Source organism: Sphaerodactylus townsendi, linkage group LG01 (genome assembly GCF_021028975.2).
Source record: "Sphaerodactylus townsendi isolate TG3544 linkage group LG01, MPM_Stown_v2.3, whole genome shotgun sequence".
Taxonomy (NCBI): Eukaryota; Metazoa; Chordata; class Lepidosauria; order Squamata; family Sphaerodactylidae; genus Sphaerodactylus; species Sphaerodactylus townsendi.
In genome coordinates, this window is record NC_059425.1 from 136,917,894 (window position 1) to 136,941,014 (window position 23,121).

Below are 23,121 nucleotides of genomic sequence, written 5' to 3' on the forward strand. Positions count from 1 at the left end.
TATAGGTGTCTTTTAGCAGTTGTGTCAGTTTTCATGTCTTCACATGACTTTTCTGTACAGTGTTGAAGCAGCTATTATGAGCCCCATAGCAGTGTCTTCATTCTAGGTTCTGCAGAGTCCCAAAGGTCCATGAAGTATATCAGTATCCACCAATAAGTTTGTGAGCAGAGCTTCCTGCCATACTTTGAACTAGGAATGACAGACTCCAGGGGGGACCTGAGGATCCCATGGAATCACAACTGATCTCCAGACTACAGAGATCAGTTCCCCTGGAGAATATGGATGCTTTGGAGGGTGGACTCTATGGTATTGTATCCATTGAGGTCCCAGTTGTTCCCAGAGGTCATCCCCAAATCTCCAGGAATTTTATCCCTCCCATCTTTGGCAAGTTCCCTGGAAGTTATCTGGCAACTCTTGGGTTTCTACACAAGCGGCAGTCTTTGGTTGAATCCCCACTACTGTCTTAGCCAGGTTTCAGAACACAAACTAACCAGGTTTGAGGGACGACCTCCCCATTGCTTGCGTGGCAGATTCAGTTTCTGGCGCTCGTTCTCCCCATTAATCCGCGTTCCGGCAGGACCTGGTTGCAAGTGGCATAGACCCCATTAACGCAGTTCAGAGCTGATCCGAGGGGAGGGATGAGGGTTGAAACCCTGACTTGTTTCCCACCCTGGAGTGTGACGTGGAATTCGGGCTAACCAATCAGCTCTGCGATGCGCATGCAGCCTTTCCTTGGTTTCGTTTCCGCTTTTGCAATTGGCCATAGAAGGGGATGCAAATGTTAAACAGTCAAATGTGTAACTTTGAATCGTTAATAGTTTACATAGGTAACAATTGACTGTTTGCACAGTTAAACAGTTAAACGTTAAACTTTTACACACTGGTTTTTTTGATCACGCCCCTACAATGTACTTTTCCGCAGTGGGGAAAGGTCCCGCCCCATCAAGGCACGCCAGCCAATCATGGAAGACCAGCAAAGCGAGCTCACCTGGTAGTGGGGATTGCTAAGACTTCTGCAACTGGGTGTGTCTGCTGTGTGCTCGTTGCAGTGGGGAGGGAGAAAATCTGATGAAGAGGACACAGTTTCACAACGAACAGGTTTGGATCTGCGTGCACATTTCAAGTGGGGATTCGACCTTTGTTAATAAAGGCTTACAAAGCAAGAGAAAGAAGCTACCTCTGTCATATGCTGTCAGTTATGGTAGGAGAGAAGACCTCTGAGTTTCCTTTCTGTGGTTCACATAGAAGCCGCTCATTCAATCTTCTTTTTAAAAAACTAGCTTCCCCCTCCAAAGGTGGTTACATTAAACTGGCCAGATATTTTTGGATGTTTCAAAAGCTTTGATGTAATAACTGCATTCCTAGTAATTTACAATATGCTTAGAAATTAATGTGATAGGCTTTGCTCCAAATGTTGACAATTCTGATACCTTTGCAGTGTAGTCTTAGTAACAAACTCCTAAATGCACTATTAATCTAGGACTGGGTTTCTGGTGATTAAGTCATTTTAAGAAAAGACATTCATGTGACCATTGTGAAGGAGCTTCATAATGAATGAGATGACTGGCTTCAGCTTTAAAACACTGCACATGGAAAATATTAGTGTGTACAAGGAAACATGAAACAGATTTGGCTTTAAAAAGAGATCTGGAACAGGTCCACAAAGAGATCCTAAGGGATGACTACAGATAAAGTTTTCTCTCACCAAATGTGCTGAATTGAATGTTTACTAGCCAGATGAGACATGAGAAGCAGAAGACGGGGAATTTAATTTATTTTGTTACCTTTTGAGCGGACCGAAGATTTCTACTTTTTAAGATTTGTTCTTTCCAAAAATATTTGGATTAGTTACGTCCATGATAAAATCATAACTTGTGATTTAAAAAAAGATGAAACAAGCATTTGATGTTAGGCAAATATAGCAATAGTTTTAGGAATTTTGTTATGATCAAATTGTGCATTCAGTATTTCATATACTTCCTTTCCATATCACACTTTAAAACAGAATACAGTGCTATAGACAATAAAATATTTCATCTGCCAGTTGTAATTGACTGTTTAAATCCACACTAGTAAAAGCCCTTGCCCCAGCTACTTCTGCCTCAAAACTATCAGTCAGTCTTATGCCACTACTCTGTATATTCATTCCAGAAGTTATCTGCGAAATAAAACAAAATATCAGCAGCTAGCTTGTAGATGGAAGATAAATTACCCATTATTTTTAATGTTTAAGATGAAAATTGATCATTTAAACTATTGTGAGGAAAAAATAAATTTCATGTACAAGTTTACTGTTTATCAAATTTATCAAGTTCTTGACCTGAGAACAGGAAACATTTCTTTGCCACTAAAATAAAGGCTTTTGTTAGCTTCTAGCTAGCCCCACCCCTTCAAAGGTGAGGAATAAGAAGCAAAAGACTCTTGCTACCACTTGCACCTGCCCAATCTGGGCCTGAGCATCCCACCTATCCTGCATGGGGTAAGAACCACTCCTTGCCTGGCCCTAACATGTGGAACAGCAGGGATGGTGGTGGTGGCAGTGATTCTGAGGCCTCACCTTCTGATCCTGGACTTTTGCTCAGGGTCTCAGAAACACCAAGATTGTCCCTGCTTTCAAGATGCAAAAAGACATGTTGCCTGACAAGAAATAATTGGTCATTCGGATGGGGCTAAAATAGGATTGCAAGGTCCCCCTGGCCACTGGCAGGTAGGGGGTAGGGTTGCTAGATCTAGGTTAGGAAACTGGAGGTTTGGTGCAGTGGTGGGATCCAACATTTTTAGTAACAGGTTCCCATGGTGGTTGGATTCAAGCTGTGGCGTAGCACCAATGTGGCTGGGTGGGGCACAACGGGGGCGTGGCCGGGCATTCTGGGGGCGGGGCATTCCTGGGTGGGGCTGTGGCAAGGACGCAGCCGCTGCGCCGGTCCTTGGGCAGGAAACGAATGCACGCAGGCTGCCACGCACGCCGGAGCACCTCCTGCTAGACTGTTTCAAGTTCTGCGTGCTACTGCTGAGAGGAGGGCGTAACAAAGGCAAAAATCACGTGGCAAAATCACCAATTAGTAACCCCCTCTCGGCACACACAAATAATTAGTAACCTACTCTCGGGAACCTGTGAGAGCCTGCTGGATCCCACCTCTGGTTTGGTGATGGAAACTGATGAGGACAGGGGCCTCAGTGGGATAGAAAGCCATAGAGGCTATTCTCCAAAGCATCAATTTTCTCCAGGGGAACTAGTCTCTGTAATTTGGTGAGGAGGTGTAATTCCAAAGGATCTGCAGGTCCCACCTGGAGAATGGGATCCTTAGACTGATATAAATTTTTAGCTAGCTGACTTTGACCTTCTGGTCTTTAAGAATGTTTGGAATGATCAGAAAACAACACAGTTCCTTGCAGTCTGTCTAGAGGTTTATGTGAAAGCATTTTACCAGCATCTTGTTAGTGCATATCAAATCTCTTGCAAGCAGCTATGTAAACACTTAAACAATCAGTATGAAGGCAGCTTGGCCCTACTGGGGTACAGACAAGAATGGGAAGAGGGACAATCTCATCATGCTTATCTGTGTGCTCTGAGAAGACTGTTTTGATTGAGCTTTCCCTGCTCTTCCTTGTCCAAGTGATCGCTCAACATGGGTCCCAAAACTCACTGAGTCTGTGGGTGCCTCTAAAATTTTGAGAAAGGATAAATATGCCACTGCAAAATGGCTGCAACTGGAGCAAGGATGATCACAAAATGCTATTTTAAAAGCTATTGGGAATGGGGGGGGGGGATAAGTATTAGGTTCTATGAATTCTATGTGGGCGGTGTGGTGGTGGTGGTAGTAACTTCTCTTGTTGACCATTGAATGCAGCCTTTTCCAAATGGGTGATCTCTGCAGATGCAAAGGCATTACCTCTTCAACTCTTTTGAAGTACCTCCTACACTAAGGAGGGAATGAACGGCTTGGATCACCTCTTTGCTTTGAGCAAGAGATGCTGTTTTGTTTCAGTTTTCAAAGGTGAGGGCTTGCTGTTTGCTATTGCACTGGGAGCATCTGGTAAGCCCAAGTACATAAGAAAGTCTGAGGTGAACCAAGGGTACAGATTTGTCATGTTACCAATGATGAGGTCAGCCAGGTGGTTGGGTATGACCCAAACATTCCCTGATATTTTCTGTCCAAAGCTCTTTGGATTTTATCCCCAAGAAGCACAAAGGGATCAGGAAAAACTGTGGCAGCTGCCATGTTTGAGATCACTATTCTAAGTAAAGCAGCAGAACCTGCTCAGTTAGATATGGATCTGACAGTGCAGAGAAGGGTTTTTGTGCTGTGGCAGGCTATGAAGGAATCATCTCTGAGAAGACTTTATAAATGAGTTCACAGCCTGATGGTTAAAGCAGGTGCTGTTTTAGATAAACTGATAAGTTGTGTTTACGCAGTGTGTCCTGTGTGGAAACAGAAATTGTTGTTTGAATATATCTGTTGCTGATTCTAAGCCCCAGAGGGATGGAATTGTTCTGTGGGTGAGAAGCTCCTAGGGTTATTAGATTCAGATTAAAAATATGCCTCTTTCTCAGTGAGCATATTTCTTGAACAGCGATGCTTTACCCATATCATATGAGGGAAATACTGCCCCCCTCAACCTATCTGTGCCCCTTCCTTTCAGCTGGGGGGTGGGATTAACTTACTTCTAACTAGGATTGCTGTTCTCCTGCCGGTAGAGCGGGGAACCATCTCTCCAAGCCCCCTCCTCCCAGCACTGTTCAGCCAGCCAGCAGCTGGTGCCAATGCACCATCACTTTTGGAACTGACATCATCATGTCACCGACAATCAAATGGGATGCTCTGATATTTTGGCAAAAACTATATGGTAGAAAATGCTTTTAGTTTAGAGTTTTGCCCAAATACCATAGCATCCCTGCAAATGTCTGACATTTTAAAAATAAGGTACCTGGCAACCTTATTCCAGGCCCTGATGGGTTCCTGGCCAGGGCCATTTCCCAACAATGAAGTCATATTGAAAAGAGATCTACAATTATTGAGAAGCATTACCATTCCTTTGTCATGTGCTCTGATTTCCCTAAAGTATGTTATTTTAGACCAACTCCATAGAATAGAACTGTTCTTGATATGATTGCCTATTGTTTAGTAATCAGGAAAACAATAGTTTCATCATATATCAAAAATACGTAATATACATTTATAATCCACATGTAGGCAATATAAAATCTTAGAAACAAAAGGAATTAAATGTTTCATAAATTCTGCACATTTATATAAAAAGTCAGGGTGTGAGAGGAAAGAATGTGTAGGCTATGCCATAAGGTGCTCCCATGCCATATGAAGTATGTGAATTTTAAGGCCTTTTTGCAGGGCTGTCCAAAAGAAATTAACAACATATGAATTCTAGATGTGGAAAATAAACCTGTGAGGCAAATATTTCTTAATAACTCTATTTGGCTGCCTGTAGTGTGAACTTCTGTAATGCAGTTTGAGTTAGAATATTGTTTCTAAAATGAGGCCAAATCTTATGATTATTAACTGAAACATATTCCAGGTAGGACTGAAGGTCTAAATGGACATTCTGTGGATCTTCATTTGTCTCTGAGAGGCAATCTGCAAAATATGTTGTAACCCCTGATTTGGATTAGGGCAATGTGGGAAGGGGCAGGGGGTTTAACTTTTCAATGTCCAGATTTCTTCAATGCATGTGTTCTATCAATAAGTAATTCTAAAATCTGACTTTTCCTCATAAAGTACTCATAGTAGTGTGGAAAGGGCTTGCTTTTGATTAATTCAGCTGGATGGGGTGTGCAGTCCAATTTAGGTTTTTTAATATTAAGGCACTATCTGTCTGCAGAGACTACCAGAAGTACTTCTTATAGTAAGAGGTATATGTAACAATTAACTACTTTCCCATCTCTTGAGTAGGATCCCATCTCTGGGGAATGCCCCAGTTCAAATCCCTGCTCTCCCATGATGAAACCACAGGCCCACTTGCTGTTTCTCATCCTAACCTACCTCACAGGATTGTGAGGAAAAACATGGGCAGCAGGACAAGAATCAAATTAATCATGTATAAATGAAAAGTTTGCATACTCTTATTTTTTCAACATATTACCTTTTGTAACATGCCATTTATTCATATGTCTTGCAGTAATATTGTACAGCACTGAGGTATTGCAGAATTTTAAATATAGTTTGTTTCACTGAACCTCTTTTAATATTTCTTCTTACAGGGCCTAGCTTTCACACTGGAAGAGAGGCAACAGCTGAATATTCAGGGATTGCTACCTCCTTGTTTTCTCACTCAAGATGTGCAAGTGTTAAGGATTCTTAAAAACTTTGACAGACAGACAACTGACCTGGACAGGTAAAAACCTTTCATGTACTTCTCCAGATTTTTAAAAAATGTAATGTACTTCAGGGATGCTCCTAATTGAATGAATTGTAACTTTGCTGCAATTATTAATGAGTGAGACAAGTAGGCTAAGATCCTTAATAAGAGGTGAGATCACAGTTTTAAAAACCATTGTTGCATACTTTGATCTTTATCCAGAGACTGTCCCATGAAGCAGTAAACTCATGTCCTGTGTTTGTCCTGTGTTTGCACCGGGATCCTCCCTCATTGTTTGGAGCATCATGGAGTACCTTTTAGTGTCTAGCTGCAGTGGCAAAGCCACCAGGGGACGTGGGGTGTGTGCGCGTTGCACTGGGCGCACCATTTCTAGTCACGTGGGGGGTGGAAAAATCCCCCTCCCCTCCCCCTCTCCTCCCCCTCCCTCTCCCTCCGTGCCCCCCCGCGGCGCTCCGCCAGAGTGTGCACCGGGCACACTCTGGTCTAGTTACGCCTCTGTCTAGCTGTCTGCAACATTTTTAACTCAGTTTCTGCTTTCTTGGTCTATACTTCCCTCTGCTTGGCAAGAAAATCCAGTTATTCCTATTAAATATTTCAGGTTCAATATCTATTTTTCCTTTTCATCAGGGAAGGGGTTTTTTTTGGGGGGGGGAATTGCCCTCTTGTGCAGGTGCTGGATATGATAGATGGGCAAGATTGATCAAAGGACATATTTGCTTTTTCCACAGCGCAGACACAAAGGTGATCTTGCTTCTGCCAACATAACTGGACTAGGTCTGATAACCTTTCTTGGGCATCCATTTTAATACTTAAGCACACACAGGAATAGACTTACATGTGATCACAGCTTTTGTGAGCTCCACATTCAGAGATTTTATTTGAGATCACAAAGACCAGTGTTCTTGCTTAATAATTATGTAATCATTTAGTACAAAGGCCTGTTAATGAGGAATTTGAAATGAGAAAGAATGAATGCAGTGTGACATGAAAAGATAATAGACCCAATTTAGAGATGGATGATTTTGTACACACTGGAATCTCCTAATGAACACACTGAATACTTCTATCTGACTAGGAGGGCCCCTTTGAACACGTACAAAAGGAGTCCTTCAGCCCAGATGGTAGCCAATAAACATAGATAAGCCTGAGCTTTGATAAGTAATTGATAGAAGTGCTTAATATTCATGTCAAAAATTCAAAATACAAGTAGTACTTTATTTTCCAAACTACATAATTGTCGTGTAATTTGAATGTAGCAGTATGTGTGAAGGTATTGTGTTTTTGTTAATCTAGCCACATGTAGATCCATGAAAATTGTCATGAAAAGTGGGAAGTACTGGAAAGTACAGAAAGTAGTGGCCAAGGTCACCAGTAGATTTCTTGCCAAGTCAGGATTTGAAACCAGCTCTCGTCAGTCTTAGGCCCCTTGTGCACATGCAGAATAAAGCACTTTCAATACACTTTCACAATTGTTTGCAAGTGGATTTTGCTATATTGCACAGTAAAATCCAGCTGCAAAGTGCATTGAAAATGGTTTAAAAGCATTATTCTGCATGTTCAGAAGGGGCCATACTCCAGCCCTGTAATCACTATATCATTGCTAGTGATTCTGAAAATACTGGCTTTTCCATCATGGCCAATAACAGTTTTTCCACCTCCCCTTTGCTTTAAAGAACAAGATCTATTTTTGGGAACAACCCAGAAAACAACCAGATCACAACATGTTTGTTAACATTATGCGATTCTGCAACAATGGGACATCTTTTAATTCACACTAACGAAAAAAAATCATGTTTGTTGTCATCTGGAACCATCATGATAAGTCTACTAATTCTTATGACATTTAATGACCATGGGTTAAAAGAATATCTGGACTGTGAAGGAAACGTTTTGAGGTCCTAATCATGGTAGTGGCATTCAGACAATGCATTGTCTCACCCTGATTCTGTTCCTTTATGCCCTGTTGTGGTTGAGGTCAGCAGCTTTTTGCCACTCTTTTTAGTTGCCAGTCCAGCAATGATGGTAGCCACTGCTTATTGTCAATAACAGAGAAAAAGTCTAGTGAACATTAGTTGAGTTAATGGGCGAGGTGGAAGCAGAGGGCAGCTTCTGAGCTTGTTAGTCAGCGTGAAGACACTAGCTGCTCTATGACCATTTCTGCTGAGTCATTGGGATTTTTTTACTACAGATATTCTAGTTAGACCAGGGCTGGTTCCTGGGGAAATGAGCTGAATTAAGAGCCAAAGGGCCCTTGGCCAGCTGGTGTAGCAGCCTGTGGCTCAGCTGCCTGGAAGATCCAAAATCCTGGGTGTAACAGGAGGAAGTGTTGTTCCAGCACTCCTTGGTCCCTTTCTGATTGTATAAGGCAGAGAGAGGTACTCAAAGAGAAGACTGTGTTCTCTGATCTCTTGTCCTGGGAGGAAGGAGGGCAAGGGTGTGCTGCTGTTTGTTTGCTTTTAACCAGGTGAGAGCTGGGAGACGAAAGGGGAGTGAGTGAGTGAGTGAGTGAGTGAGTGATACTCAGATCCAGGTGAGAGGTAGGTCTGGGTTTATGTTTCCTTTATGTTTTATGTCTCCAAGACTCTGATGAGAGGCAGAACTGTATATTAAGCCTTGGTGTGTATTATTTTTCTTCCTTTGCTGATGCTGGGAGAGATATGCTTGGGATGAAGAGATAGCATTGTGCTTCATAGCATGTATGCTAGGGGGAGATATGGTGGTGGGAGAAGAGCAGGCTGGGTAAGGGTAAGGGACAGCAGACTACTGTATGTTATTGTTCCTTCTGGCTCTTCTTCTGGTAGAAATGATGTTGCTAACCATATCCACAACTTGCCAGACTATAAAATCCTGTGGCTAAATGCCAGATCAGTGTCAAGAAACATAGCAGCCATCCAGAGTTTAATCCTGGATGAGAGGACTGACCTTGCATGTACACTGAGACTTGACTAGGGGAGGGGGAGGAGTTAACTCTCTCAGTTGTCTCCTCCAGGGTACTTGGTGATATGTCAACATAGGTCATAGCCAGATTCAAGAGTTGGATGATACCTTCCTGGAACAGATGACCCAACTTTCAGAAAGGATTGAAGTAGTAATAATGGGAAATTTCAATTGTCCTGATATTTTTTGGGAGACAAACTCTGCCAACAAATACCTCACTTTCCTTGTAGACAGTTTCATGGTCCAGAAGATGGAAGAGGCAACAAAGGGATCAGCTTGTTTATGTTCCTAATCAACAATGATGACCTGGTTAATGGGGTGAAAGTGTAGGATCTGTAGGTGGGAGTGACTCTAGGAGTTTGTTATACAGTGGAAAGGGGATGCCAAGGGTGGTCAGACATGCATTCTAGACTTTATGTAAGCTGATTTCTTAGTAAACTGGGATGTGCCTTTGGATGTAGATCCTATTTATACTGGGTTTAACTTTATGGAGAGGGCAGATTGCACCTGTCTACCCCACCGTATCCCTGAAATGGAGGAAGTCAAAAGCATGCACTAGGCCCCTTGCTTCCCTTCAGGCTAACTGCTAGCCTTCACCAATATTGTGCTTACATTTCTACCCAGTTGTCTGCTGCAGTGTTTAGTGGCAGTATGAAGGGCAGTGCAAATACACAGCCCGAGGCTGTTTCTTAGAAAAAGATGCTCTTCATAGCTGAAGTTTTCTTTTCCTTTTTACTTGACACTCGTTTTATTAATAGGGAGCATAACAGGTTTACAATACCCAAACAATTAGGGTAATGTTTTACTCTATTTTAAACACAAATTAAATTAACGTTTGTGGGTGATTACGATGTATCCAGTATCCCAATTAAAATATAGGCAACCTAAGTAGTTTCCTTCAAAGATCCTTCAGGAGTCTTTTCCACATTCCTTGTCCAGAAAATCACTTTTGCAGAATCTGCAGTGAAATATGTTGCATCGAATAAATGGACAGAAGTATGAAAATATCATTTTGGGTTTAAATAAAAGCAGCTGGTTGTGGAGAATGAAGAAATAAAAAGAAAGTGGGCAACTGTTCAGAAAAGACTGCGTTTCAGTCCTCTGGCTACCATGCATGCATGCTTGAGCTGTCTGGCACTGGCTACATTAGATTATGCATAATACATTCCCCACCTGTCATTTTCCTATGAAAATGAAATGTGCACTTCAGAAAAAGGCTCACACCAGCAAAATTGTATATCATTCCAAAGCAAAGACTATGAAGCTGGTTACATTTGAGGAGGAAACCGCTCCTGAAATTTGAGGGTCTAAACCTGAAAGGGCAGAGATAGAGCGGTGAGATGTAAAAGTATTATTTGGACACAAAACACCATACCTCTGACTTACAGTTCTGAAAATATCATGAGAGAATAAATATGCGACATTTTCTCAAATAATATACTGCAGTTATATATTTTATTATCTGACTCATTGGTCAGGATCCCATGTGTTTTCTGCACATGCGGTGGGGCTCTGGAGATGCCTCTCCCCAGCTTTAGCCTCTCAGCGCTACTGACATGCTGCTCCCAGAATTCTGGTGCACCATGGGAAACAATGTTTGATGCTGCATGTGGAGCTGTGATAGAAACAAACGAATTGTGGCAGCCTCATGGAAAGCATTGCACTGTTTGAGTACTTGTGATTGGATGATTGGAAAATACATGATTACTTCCTTGTTAACTTTCCCTCAAGAACTTCTTTCTGAAACATTGTGATGAAAGAGATGGTGGGGGGAGCAGAGGCGTAGCTGGGCCAGAGTGCGCCCGGTGTGCATTCTCCTGTAAGTTTTTCCACCCTCCTCACAGGGTGACCTGCTCCCTGCCTCCCTCTAACTTCATCTTTTACTCCATTTTTAGTTTGAAAGCATGACTCACTATTCTTTCAGGCTGAAAATGGCCTGGTGGGAACTACACTTGGGGCTCGCAAGGTCTCCTGAGAAATGTAGTTCCCGCCAGGCCATTTTCAGCCTGAAGGGAACAGGCCGCTTCTCCAGCCTGCACTGGATTCCATAAGGTAAGCAGGGTGGGGGCATGGAAGGGCGGGGGAGTGGGGTGCCATGGGGGGCAATTTTCCGCCCCCAGGCATGCGCCCGGTGCAACGCATACACCCCGGCCCCCTTGTAGCTCTGCCTTTAGCTTTTTAAAAATCATTGGAAGAGTTGCAAATATACTTCCTATGAATTCCCAGAGCTTGTGCACACCTTTAGTCAGCTCATAATGGGAAAGGCCTTTGAAACGCATCTTTAATTTATTGTTTCTCTTAAATCTCTTCTACTAAATTACAGAGATGCTGTTTCTAGTTTAGAGTATTAGCCAATATCATAATGACAGTTGGATTTAAGTCTTAATGTTGCATTAATTGATTTGTTGTTAAACAGTAAGAAAAATACAATATTTATGTTGATTGTAAATGACTCGTGGATCTGAAATGGTGAAAAGGTGGGCTGGAAGTGCTTTAAATAATGATAAATTACATCAGTTTTACTTAGACTGAAAGAGTTCCAAAGGAAGATGGTAAAAACAATAATACACATCAAAGTTGAACAAAGAAAACTTTAAGCTTATCACTGTTCCACATTAATGAAATAAACAGGCATGTACAATTTCTTGGTTAATTGATAAAAATGCATTATAATTTCACACAATCCAAAGTGTTTGTTTCAATTTCTGAAGATTATTTATGCATATTATTTATCTGGTCTCTCGTCACCAAAGAATACATGATGAATCACAGTAAAATTATATTGCATATGTTGAATATATATCACATTTGGTGTGGCATTTCCTTTAACCTCTTTTTTATTTCTTGAAATCTAGTGGTGATATGGTGGGGATTAAGTGCACTGGAGCTGAAAGAGCCTTCCCATGGATACAAAGAGTTTTAATTAAAAGAAATTATTCCGTTATATTCAATTCACTTTAGGTTTCCATATGGGTAACTTTTAAATGTAATTTGCTTTTCACAGATACATTCTGTTAATGGATCTTCAGGATCGAAATGAAAAACTTTTCTATAAAGTGCTGACTTCTGACATTGGAAGATTTATGCCTATTGTTTACACTCCCACCGTGGGTCTGGCATGCCAACAATATGGTATAGCATTTCGGAGGCCAAGGTATGTAAAGCTACACTTCATGTACAAGTAATAGTATCTTTCTTAACTTTGGCAGGTTTCTGCTGAGCTCCCCTCTGCCCCCCGCAACATAGTTGAACAAAACCCAAACCGGGAATAATTAGGGTAATTCAAACTACATTAAGTACAATGTTAGTTTAATTAAACTGTAATTTGTATTGCAGTGCAAAAATAAACAGGTACCTTTAGTGTCTGAAACACTGATAAATTTTTAATCTTTCTTGATTGAACTGGTCTTGCTTGAAGAACCAAGACCATGTGCTCATAGCATTAAAGCAAAGCAAAGATACTGCCCAACCCCTCCCTCCCTCCCCCCCCTCTCTCTAGCTAGCTAGCTAGCTAGCTTATGTCCCCGTATGGGTGGGTATAAAATATATAGATAGAAGGGTGGGTCACAGCATAAAATCATTATACAATCTCTAAAACATTTAAATATAAATAACAATCCAATTTAAAACAATAAACCTTTCAGTACAACCACATGATAAAAACAGATGGTAGAAGATAATAGAGATAGAGGTCCTCTCCACCGCCTCCTCCCCCACTCCCCTGGAAGCCAAATTTAACAATTTGACTTCACTCCCCCCACCCCCACCCAACCAAATAGCAATGGGGAAAGTGATTTTAAGTTGGAAATGAAAAATAATATAATTTTGATTTGTAATAAGTACTCTCTCTGTAAATATGTTGGAATAGAACTTTATAAATAACTGTTAAGATGTTGCTATTCCCCTTAGTAACATCAGGCAGCTGCTATAGTTCACATTTGTTTTTCTTTCAGTTGTTTAAATTGCCAGCTAATACTTTATTTTATCAGAACTTTCTCACAGAGCATCAGTATAGTATCTGTGTTTACAGTGATTCCCATGGTTCTCTTTTCAGAGGCCATGAAGTACATTATTGAAATGTTCGATCCACACCATTATTAAAATAGCTAGATTTGAGCCCAGTAGCACCTTAGAGGCCAACAAGGTTTTCAGGGCATAAGATTTTAAGAGTCAACCCCCCTTCATCAGATACTTCATCAGGAGTCCTTATATCCCTCTGAGTCCTTATATCCCAGTCAGAAAATTGTTGGTGTGTGTGTGTGTGTTTGTAAAGAAAGGGCTAAGGATGTAGTTCCTTCTTTGCGACACTTGTCCCATTTGGGATGTAAAGACTCAGAGCTCTCCATTCCAGCTGGTATCTGATGAAGGGAACATTGACTCTTAAAAACTTGTACTTCAAAAATCTTAGTCTCTAAGGTGCTACTGGACTCGAATCTAGCTGTTCTACTGCAAACCAACACGGCTACTCTCTGAAACAGTTATTAAAATGCTAATGTGAACATTTTTATATGTCAGCTTAAAGGGAAAAAATATGCTGCTGGTCTAAATCATTATTTGCCTGTTAAATCAGTGAATCTACAATGACTTAAAACAGCAAGAATTCTATCCTTGGAACATAAATTGCTTTGAAAAGTAATTATTGTGTGTGTAGGAAGTTGCGCGAGCCAATATACAAAGCAAACTTTTTGTTCTACTTCTTATCACTGGTATCCCAAATCCATTAAATTCCACAGATATCAAAAATTATGGCGTTAATTGTATACCTGAATCTTTGCTGGTTAAACTTGTGTTCTTGGTGATAGGAATAGTATAAAGTAGATTGGTTGAGGAAGGTGTGAGAGCGTTCTTGGATCCCTGCCTGAAATTGGCTTTCAAGCATTTCGTACCTCTTTCAGATTAAAGATGTGCTATGCTGAGAAGCTCATGTGAACTTCATTAAAGAGCCAGCTTTTGTGTCTAAACATACGAAGAACTTATTTTCTCCTTTTAAATCAGATTCTGGCTCAGTAGTTATTGGAAGTTCCCATTTCTTTTTTTTAAATTGTCTTTTTCATTTCTTATTGTCATGCACAAAGTAATTATTGGAGTAATACTTCCAAGGCCCTTTCTGCACTGGCCATTTAAACCAGGTCAGGGCCAGGATAAAAACCGTTGGGGGCGGGAACTTCACATGGCTCCTGTCCCTAAATCGGCCCAGCGTCAGATTAAATGGCAGAACCTGGGATATTTGAGAATAGTGCTATGCATGATTCTTTTTGAATATCCCGGGTTGCTGCCACACCCATGTGAAGGGCCCAACTTACCATTTCTCCTGCACAGCTCTGTAGGAGATGGTGACCGGCCCTCTAGCGCCTGAGGCGTCAGCCACAGCTGCAGGGGCTTGCCCCCTTGTCCCTGCAGGGCTGTGTAGAGAAGAAGGTAAGTTATACAAAAAAAGGACTTACCGCAAGCTGCGGCAGCCGTGGGATCGCACGCACGGGAGTGTGCAAATGACACCGGGGCCACACCAGGATCAATTATTCTGGCTGCACCCCGCGTCCCCTAGCCCATGCGGAAAGGGCCTGAGAAGGGGCGACAGGGGACCAGCCCCATCTTTGGGAGGTTGCTCCCAGCTTGTCTCCTCTCTTACTCCATCCCAGGTAAGTACAGAGGGAGGCTCCAGACCTGAGGCTATTGTACTTTGGACACATTATGTGATGACAAGAGTCACCGGAAAATAATGCAAGGAAACGTTGAAGGCAACATTTGTCTCCTCGAATGTTAGTGGTGCAGTTAACAGTGCTATTACAGGAATACTTATGAAGGTGCATATATAATGCCCAACTGAAAGATATACAATTGTTCCAAGTTTAATAAACAGCCAGTTTCGTTGGCAGTTTGTGATACCATATAGTCTGTATTCAGCATTTACTCTAATGCTGCAAGGATTAGAAATATTATTTTGGTTTTGCTAATGATGCTGTTCAGCCATCTAACTTTAACAATATAAACTGCAGCAAGCTTGAAGCCCCTTGCCTAGCATTACCAGAGTAACCTAGGAAAGGGAAAATCAACGTCATATTGATGTCATAGTTATCTAATTTCTTCCTATGGTGTAAAGATATTTCCAAGAAAATATTTTTGTAAGGAGAAAACATACTATAATCCTGAAACTGGAATGCAGGACGCTTTTCTCAGTATTGGCATTTTAAAAGCACAGTATAACGGAATAGCCCTGTAATGCAGCCAGACCCTATTGTGTAACGGGTATTTCAGATATTAGTACCAGAATCTCAGCAGATTCATAAAGCTTTATAAATCTTTGCTTTGGTAACATATCTGATAGACTGATTAATTTCTTCTTTCTCTGCATTTAATTTAAAAATGATTATGTCCAAATGTCAGTAATAAACTTAGGTATTTTTTATCTGTGTATAATTACAGTTATTGAGACACTATATAACTTGCACTGCGGTTGAGTTAGCTCAACCAGATCCAGTAACTCATAAGGGATGATAAATACAGGTGTAAAATTACACAAGACTTTCATTATTTTACCTTTCCATATTCCCTAAGCTGTATTTAAAAAAATATTTAGAGTAATAAGATATTAGCAATTTCTTTCTCATTTTGATGTTGTGGGTCATAGTTAATATGAGACCTGGCAAGGATGACACATAGGTCTGAGCCATGAAAAAATTGATAAGTAAGAAATGATTTTAACACTCCCAGGGTACTATCTATCTGTGCATCGGCAGAACTCCACGCATTGAGACATTCCCATTGGCCATAACGGCCCCTTCTTTCCTCCTTCAACACATGGGTGCACATTGAAAAGAACAGTAGTTCTGTGCCTGCCTCCCTTCTGACTTATGCCCATCCATCCAACATCTCCCTTTTATTTCCTCTGCTTGAACAAGAAAGTTCAGAGCTTGGGTTCCTTGATAAATGGAAATGCATTCTGGATGGGAGTAAGATTGGCATGTACAGGATTCCTATGCTTTGTGGTGGTGTTTGTGTCTAGTTGTCATGGTGTGTTAAGTGGTCATGGCCCCTGGACCTGCCTCCCAAAAGCTCCCACTGGTTGCCAGCAGGGACCCAGCAACTCTATTGATAGTGTGTATACTTGAATAACATTCTTGTGCATGAAGTGTGGGTTTGAACCTGGTCTCCCAGATCCTAGTCTGACATTCTAACCACAACACCAGGCTCGCTCAATTAGTATATTAAAAAAAACCCTGCTGAACCAGAGCTAAACCCAAACTATTAATGGTTTAATTCTTTAATTATAAGTGCGTGACTAGGGTTCAAATTACTATTGTACAGTGCAAAACTGTTTTTAGAATAAACTATGATAACAGTGATAATTTTATCATGGAGTGTTGGAGCTGGAAAGATAGATATGTTTAACCCGTCAGACATTATCAAAATATATGCGAAGACCCGTGTTGCTGATCTGTTCTTTAATTCCAGCCTGTAAATAAATAATTTTTTGTTATTTTATATTCAACTTCTGCCTCAGTTATACCTGTGCTTTATTTACCACAATCTTACCTCATGGTGTGAACCCAAAGCCTTTATCCTTGCCACCCCAAGAATATATTGTAGCTGAGCGGATGGTTTACAGCTTAAAACAAACCTGGTTCCCCCAAATGATAAGAGGGTCCACTCAGTTGGCAGAAAAGTCCTGTCACAGTAACACAGAAATACATTTTAAAAAACAAACATTTTCTGTGATCATGAATTGATGCATGTTTAGTTTTATTTTGTTGACTTTTTACCTTAAAAGGCATCTTTGATGTGAAAGCCCCCATTGATAGCCACTAAGTTGGTATCACATGATACTGCAACAGGTCAGCTTCCTCAAAATTTTTAATGACTCACAAGTTCAACCATGCAACCTATGTGTTTTCAGTACACAATGCACTGCCTCTGTTTCTCTGTGTGTGGTCTGTCATATATACATCTTGCAGCTGTTGATGTCAGCATCTTGATTGTCAGTAATACCATGACTGGGGTGGTGGGGAGGACCTGTTCTCTAGTTACAAGTTACCTTAGTACCTCTTGAAATCTCATGAACTCTTTCTCAGTTCTGAACTTGATCCTTTGTGTAACAACCTGATGTCTCTTAATCAACACTAACTGTTTTTCTTCCAATTAAAGTTGTACATGGTTCAAGTGAAAAAAGATTAAAGATTAAAGCCAGATAAATTGGCAAATTGTTACTGAGCCCCTGTCAAACAACATATTCTTTGGATGTATTACTTAATGATTATATCAACTGTCCAATTTTGAAATCTTTCACTTATGAGAAATATAGGCCCAGTTTCTCCTCTCCAGGAGATGTTATTTTTTTTGCTTTGTTTGATTATGTCAAAATTTATACCTAAATTAATATCCTGCAGAATAATTTTTAAAAGATTCCTGTAGCACAGTGATGGTGAACCTTTTTGAGACCGAGTGCCCAAATTGCAACCCCAAACCCATTTATTTATCGCAAAGTGCCAACACGGCAATTTAACCTGAATACTGAGGTTTTCATTTAGAAAAAAACGGTTGGCTCTGAGGCATGCATTACTCGAGAGTAAGCTTGGTGGTAGTCGGTGGCTTTGCTTTGAAGCAACCATGCAACTCTTCGAACAGGTCAATCATGACCCTAGGAGGGTTTACTCAGAAGCAAGCCCCATTTCCAGCAACCAAGCTTATTCCCAGGTAAGGGATCGTGCTTTAGTTCTTTGCATGAAAATCAGTGAGGTTTAACAGCGCTTAACAGGGTGACCTACACTGCTTCCCCAAAACTAGGTCTTAGGTTTAATCAATGTTAATAATCGAGCCCAGTGGCCCAGGCCAGCCTAGATGTGTGTGTGTGTGGGGGGGGGGGCGATCCCCCCACATGATGAGTTCTGTTTGCGCATGCCCATAGAGAGGGCTCTTGAGTGCCACCTCTGGCACCTGTGCCATAGGTTTGCCACCACTGCTGTAGCATTTTGTTCAAAGCATCTTGTTTTGCAAAGGTCACAGTAGAGAGTAAAACTTCTGTAATACTGAGCTTCTGCAGGTGATTTCCCTTACATGGGAGAAATTAGATCTTTGTGTGGCTGAAGACTAGTTCATATATGTGTCTGTGCGTGTGCATGCATGTGTGTACACACACACACACGTGTGTGTGTGTATAAGTGTGTAATGGTGCAAAATAAAGTTAACATTAAAGCTAAAGTTTCAGTTTATTCTGCACTATTGGCCTCAGCTGTCTCCTAGTGACTAATCCCCTAGGAGCAGCAGTGGCATAGTGATTAAGAGCAGGTGCATACTAATCTGGAGGAACCGGGTTTGATTCCCAGCCCTTCCGCTTGAGCTGTGGAGGCTTATCTGGGGAATTCAGATTAACCTGTGCACTCCAACACATGCCAGCTGGGTGACCTTGGGCTAGTCACAGTTCTTCTGAGCTCTCTCAACCCCACCCTACTGACAGGGTGTTTGTTGTGAGGGGGGAAGGGCGAGCAGTTAGTAAACCCCTTTGAGTCTCCTACAGGAGAGAAAGGGGGATATAAATCCAGACTCTTCTTCTTCTTCTTCTTAATGTGGCCCTTTTATTTCTCCTTGCTTATTACTGTATGTCTGTTTTAGACAAAGAGCTTTTAACAAGCTTAACTGCTGTAAGATAATGTCTAGCACTCTGTTGGGAATCCTCTGTGGCCCCCATGTTAATAATTAGATTATGAGAATATGGAACATTATTTTCATACCTAAATGTACTATTGTGACCTGGATAGCCCAGGCTAACCTGATCTCATCAGTTCTCAGGAACTAAGCAGGGTTGGCTAAAGTTTGTACTTAGATAGGTACAAAGGAAGACTAGTTGTTGTTTTTTTGAACTGGAAATGAGGTGAGCTGCTGGCATGTCAACTCCCACTGCCTATTTCTTCCCCGGAATTGGCAGCTACAGCAAAATGGCCAAGTATAGTAAGAACTAGGCTAGTCAGGATCTTGATCAGAAACGGTAAAAATGCTATTGTAAGTGACTTTTCTAAAAACAAAGTGTCTTAATTTAAGAAATAACATCAAGATGCAAGGGAGAATTCTTTATTTCTCTTTTGCAAAGGGAATCCCCTGTAAAGTAATAGCTATTTCAGATACTTTTTTTTTTAAGGCTGCAAATTTAGGTGTGGGAAATTTCAGTGGGAATTCTAGGTACAATGCCAAAAATAACTTCTGTGCAAAGTCTATGGAACACCCAGGTGTCTCAGGTTTATTAACAAGCTCAGTGTGTAGAAAATGAGGGAAAAGCCTGGCCAACTGTTCCATCACAAAGTGTTGGAAAATGCAGAAAAGTGAGAAGCCTGAAATGTTAGGATTGCATTTCCATGTGTAATAGAGAAAGCAACTTCAAACCATTTGCAAGAACTCAACCTAGAGAAATATTTGGAATTAATTCTTGATAATAGGCTAGAACAGAAGATCCTGTGTCCTGAAAGGCCTAATGACAGTGGCATGGTTTTAAAAATGTATTTTGCTGCTAGTTTTCCAAATGATGACATCAAGGTACAGAGAATCCCAGGGGCAGTTATCTGATACTTGAAATGGGTTGTTGTTGTTGTTGTTGTTGTTGTTGTTGTTGTTGTTGTTGTTGTTGTTGTTTACTGAAAATAGAATATGATTTCTAAGAAAGCAAATTAGTTTCTTTTTCTGAAAAAAGCACTGGATAATTTTCCTCTTAAAAATTCAATCTTTTAGCATTTTGTGCTTCAAAAAAGTATTCCAGATGGCAGAAGTAGCTATTTGAATACATAATCACATGCTAACATAATTTATTACCAGCCCTTGAACCACTGTGTAATTGCCATAGTATCAGAATGAGGGACAGACTTGTTGCATTGTGTTAGAACACCAGCCACTGGCCTGTTGGTTCCCCTGTTTTTCCCAGTTACTGTGCTATGCAAGAGGCCACTGTAGAAGCAAGTACCGGTATGTGTGTGATATTGGCTGAAGGTCCTTCCATGCTGTTGAAATACTTTTGTGGAAGCTGAAAAAGGGTTGTGGAAGCTGAAAAAGGCATCACAACCTTTTTATTCTGTTCTGTAACAGAATATAGGATTTATCAGGCAAGAACAGAATCATAGGAATAATAGTTGCCAGGTCTCCTGCTGTAGCAAGAGGTCTTCCCTTGCCATCCAGTAGACCAGCAAAGGGGGTGGGGATGGGGGGCGAGGGAGGAGCAGAAATCAACATCCTGCTGATGACCTAATGTCATCTCTGGGGGAAACCTGGAAGTGAAATAATGTTGTTCTGCGAAAGCTTCAGCTTTCATTTTTGTTCTTGCTGTTCAAAAACATTTTCCTGTCCTGTTTTCAGCACTTGTAACATTAAGAAAGGTATGTCTTTAACCCAAAAAAGTCATCCTCCTTAATAGCAAGAGGAGTCCAGTTTCCATAAGTGAAACTTAGTAAACATTGAAAAGTTAAATCCGGGTGTGTGCATTTGGATACACCTGAGCCGAGAACATACATCTGGCATATTTGGCCTCCCAGATATATCTGGGAATTTTTCAGGAATCTGAAAAAGTAATCCTGAAATATCCTGGAAATATTTGGGGTTTACCGGGAAAATTGGGAGCCAGCATTTGTAGGCTTCTAGGGACTGGTTTTTCTTATTCTTCCCCCCACTTTGTTTTTGCTTGGGGGGGGGGTGTCTGTAGGCTTCTGTCAGTCTCAAGTGTCTGTGGCAGTTTCAAGAGGTGTTTCTGTGCTGGATATGCAATGGGTTCCCTTTGCAGTTTTCACAATGTTGCTCACTGCTCAGTGCTTGCATTGTTCTACTGTGGATTCAGAAGTCCTGTTGTGTTTGCACTGCCAGAGTGCTGCTGGGCATTCTGTACATGGGCATTTGTTCTGAAGGGCTTGCGTAAGTGCCGCCTCATCTTCAGTTGCTACTGTAGAAATTCACCGGTTGATTTTTGTTCTGCTTGGCTTGTCACGTTGGCTTGTGGTATCACTGTGTTCTGCAATGGCTCTGTTGAACTTGCTGTGTTGGTTTTATTAATTTAGTTAATGTTATTTATATTCCCCCCTCCCTGGCCGAAGTTGGACTCAGGGCTGCTAACATGCATATTTAATCCCATTAAAAACACGGTTCCTCCATAACAGACATTTGACCAGTGATTGCTGGTTGCAGGCATAAACCCACCGAAACCAGCTTGGTGGGTTACCCCCTTCATAGGAAATGATAGAGGGTGGCTGGAGGCACCCTGTTCAGGAGCCCATAGAATTGGAAACCTTGTTCCAATATACATGAAATGTGGGGGTTATTTAAAGGACAGACACTAGCAGTTCCCCTACAATTTTGGTGCCTGTAACTTTAAAAATGCCTAATTACCCAGAAATTTTCCCATAGGGAATAATGGATCCAAAACATTCAGATCCCCTCCCCCACCCCCACCCACAAATTCCCATGCCATATCAGTATTGGAATACTGGGAATACCAATTGTTTTGGGGGAGGAGGTGTCTAAAATACCCCAATCCAAACATACTGGGGCTTTCCGCACTACAGAAGGGAGCTAAGGTCGACTCGGTTCCCTTCAGTGGGGGGCGATTCCAGGCTGTCCGCACAGCAACTTACTTGGCCCCCCCCCTGGAACCGAGCTAAGTGGGCAGGATCATCACTGGTGCCTATTTACCGGCTCCTCGATGGCGTTTAGAGCTTGTGTTACCTGGGAAACGGGAGCGTTCTTTTTTTTACAGTTTACAGTTACATGCCCGCCATGACTCTCCCGTTCTGCATATGCCACAAAAGCGGCTCCTGATTGGTTGAACGGATGAGGTGTCGTTTCGATGCGTCCACACTTCGAAGCTTCGAAGTGGTATCAACCTTGTTCCAGCAGAAAGGTGCAGTTCATAACTGCGACAGGGATGTCGCAGTTCTGACGGGGACTGAGATAAGAAACAGCGTTGAGCTCGAGTTGGGGTGCCGGTTTACTGAGGTGAAGACCCTAGAATGAAACCGAGGTACAATTCTGTCAGTGCGGAAAGCCCCACTGATTTTTTTTGCAGTTAAATTCATTCTTTGTGTTCTGTTTTGAATCAGGCTTGTGTGTGCATAAACAATCTGCTTTTTATGTAAAGGGTTATTAATAATGTCATTAATATTCAGTAATTACTAGGGTTGCTATTCAGAGGCAGACAGTGATGAACCACCTCTGTTCATCTCTTGCCTTGAAAATCCTACAGGATTGCCATAGGTCCACTGACACTTGACATCACCTCACACATATGCACACGCACACACGCACACACAGTGTCATTGATTTCTGCAGGAAAAAGTGTCCTTTGGACAACATTATGATGGGCGGAAACCTTATCACCATTCCTCTGCATTTTGAAGGTAGCTCTAGGAATTTCAACGCTGCTCCCCTCCTCAGTGAAAGGAACTGGATTTTGGAGTGGGAAGGAGGCAAAATGGAGCATCAAAATCAGGAAAAGTTTGGAATGGCAACCCTGACCTTACTGCTGCCCTCAGTGTTGCTGTCAGTGATGTATCGGTGGTGGGATGTATATCTGGAAGGGATAAGTCTGGTGAAAGAACTAGGAGTGTTCTTCCCCATACTCAAATTTGACAAGGTCTTAGCTACATATGAGATACCTTTTAAAGGCCAGGCTCCATGATTTTAATACGTTAAAGTTTTTTAAAATGTACATTGTGAACCAGTTTGGCAAACAGAACTTGCAAGAATAACTACGCCTTGTGTTATTACTGGCAACATATTCTGTGAGTCAAACTATAAATTTAGCTATACACGAGACTAATTTTACAACAAAATACCAAGTTTTCAACTTTGGAAATCTTTCCTCAACTTTAAAAACCTGTTGAACAA

The 23,121-nt window shown here is 41.4% G+C and overlaps 1 protein-coding gene across 2 annotated transcripts in view; it reads left to right on the forward strand.

Annotated features, from left to right (window-relative positions):
- The window catches only part of ME1 (malic enzyme 1), a 140,700-nt gene that overhangs the window by 18,592 nt on the left and 98,987 nt on the right, over positions 1–23,121 (forward strand). Inside the window, exons 2-3 of one of the 2 annotated variants that reach the window (XM_048495245.1) lie at positions 6,218–6,351; positions 12,278–12,427. In XM_048495245.1, coding sequence (XP_048351202.1) covers positions 6,218–6,351; positions 12,278–12,427 — 284 coding nt within the window. Of the gene's footprint in view, positions 1–6,217; positions 6,352–8,700; positions 8,801–12,277; positions 12,428–23,121 lie in introns of those variants that run through there. The other variant, XM_048495255.1, reaches the window with a different exon arrangement.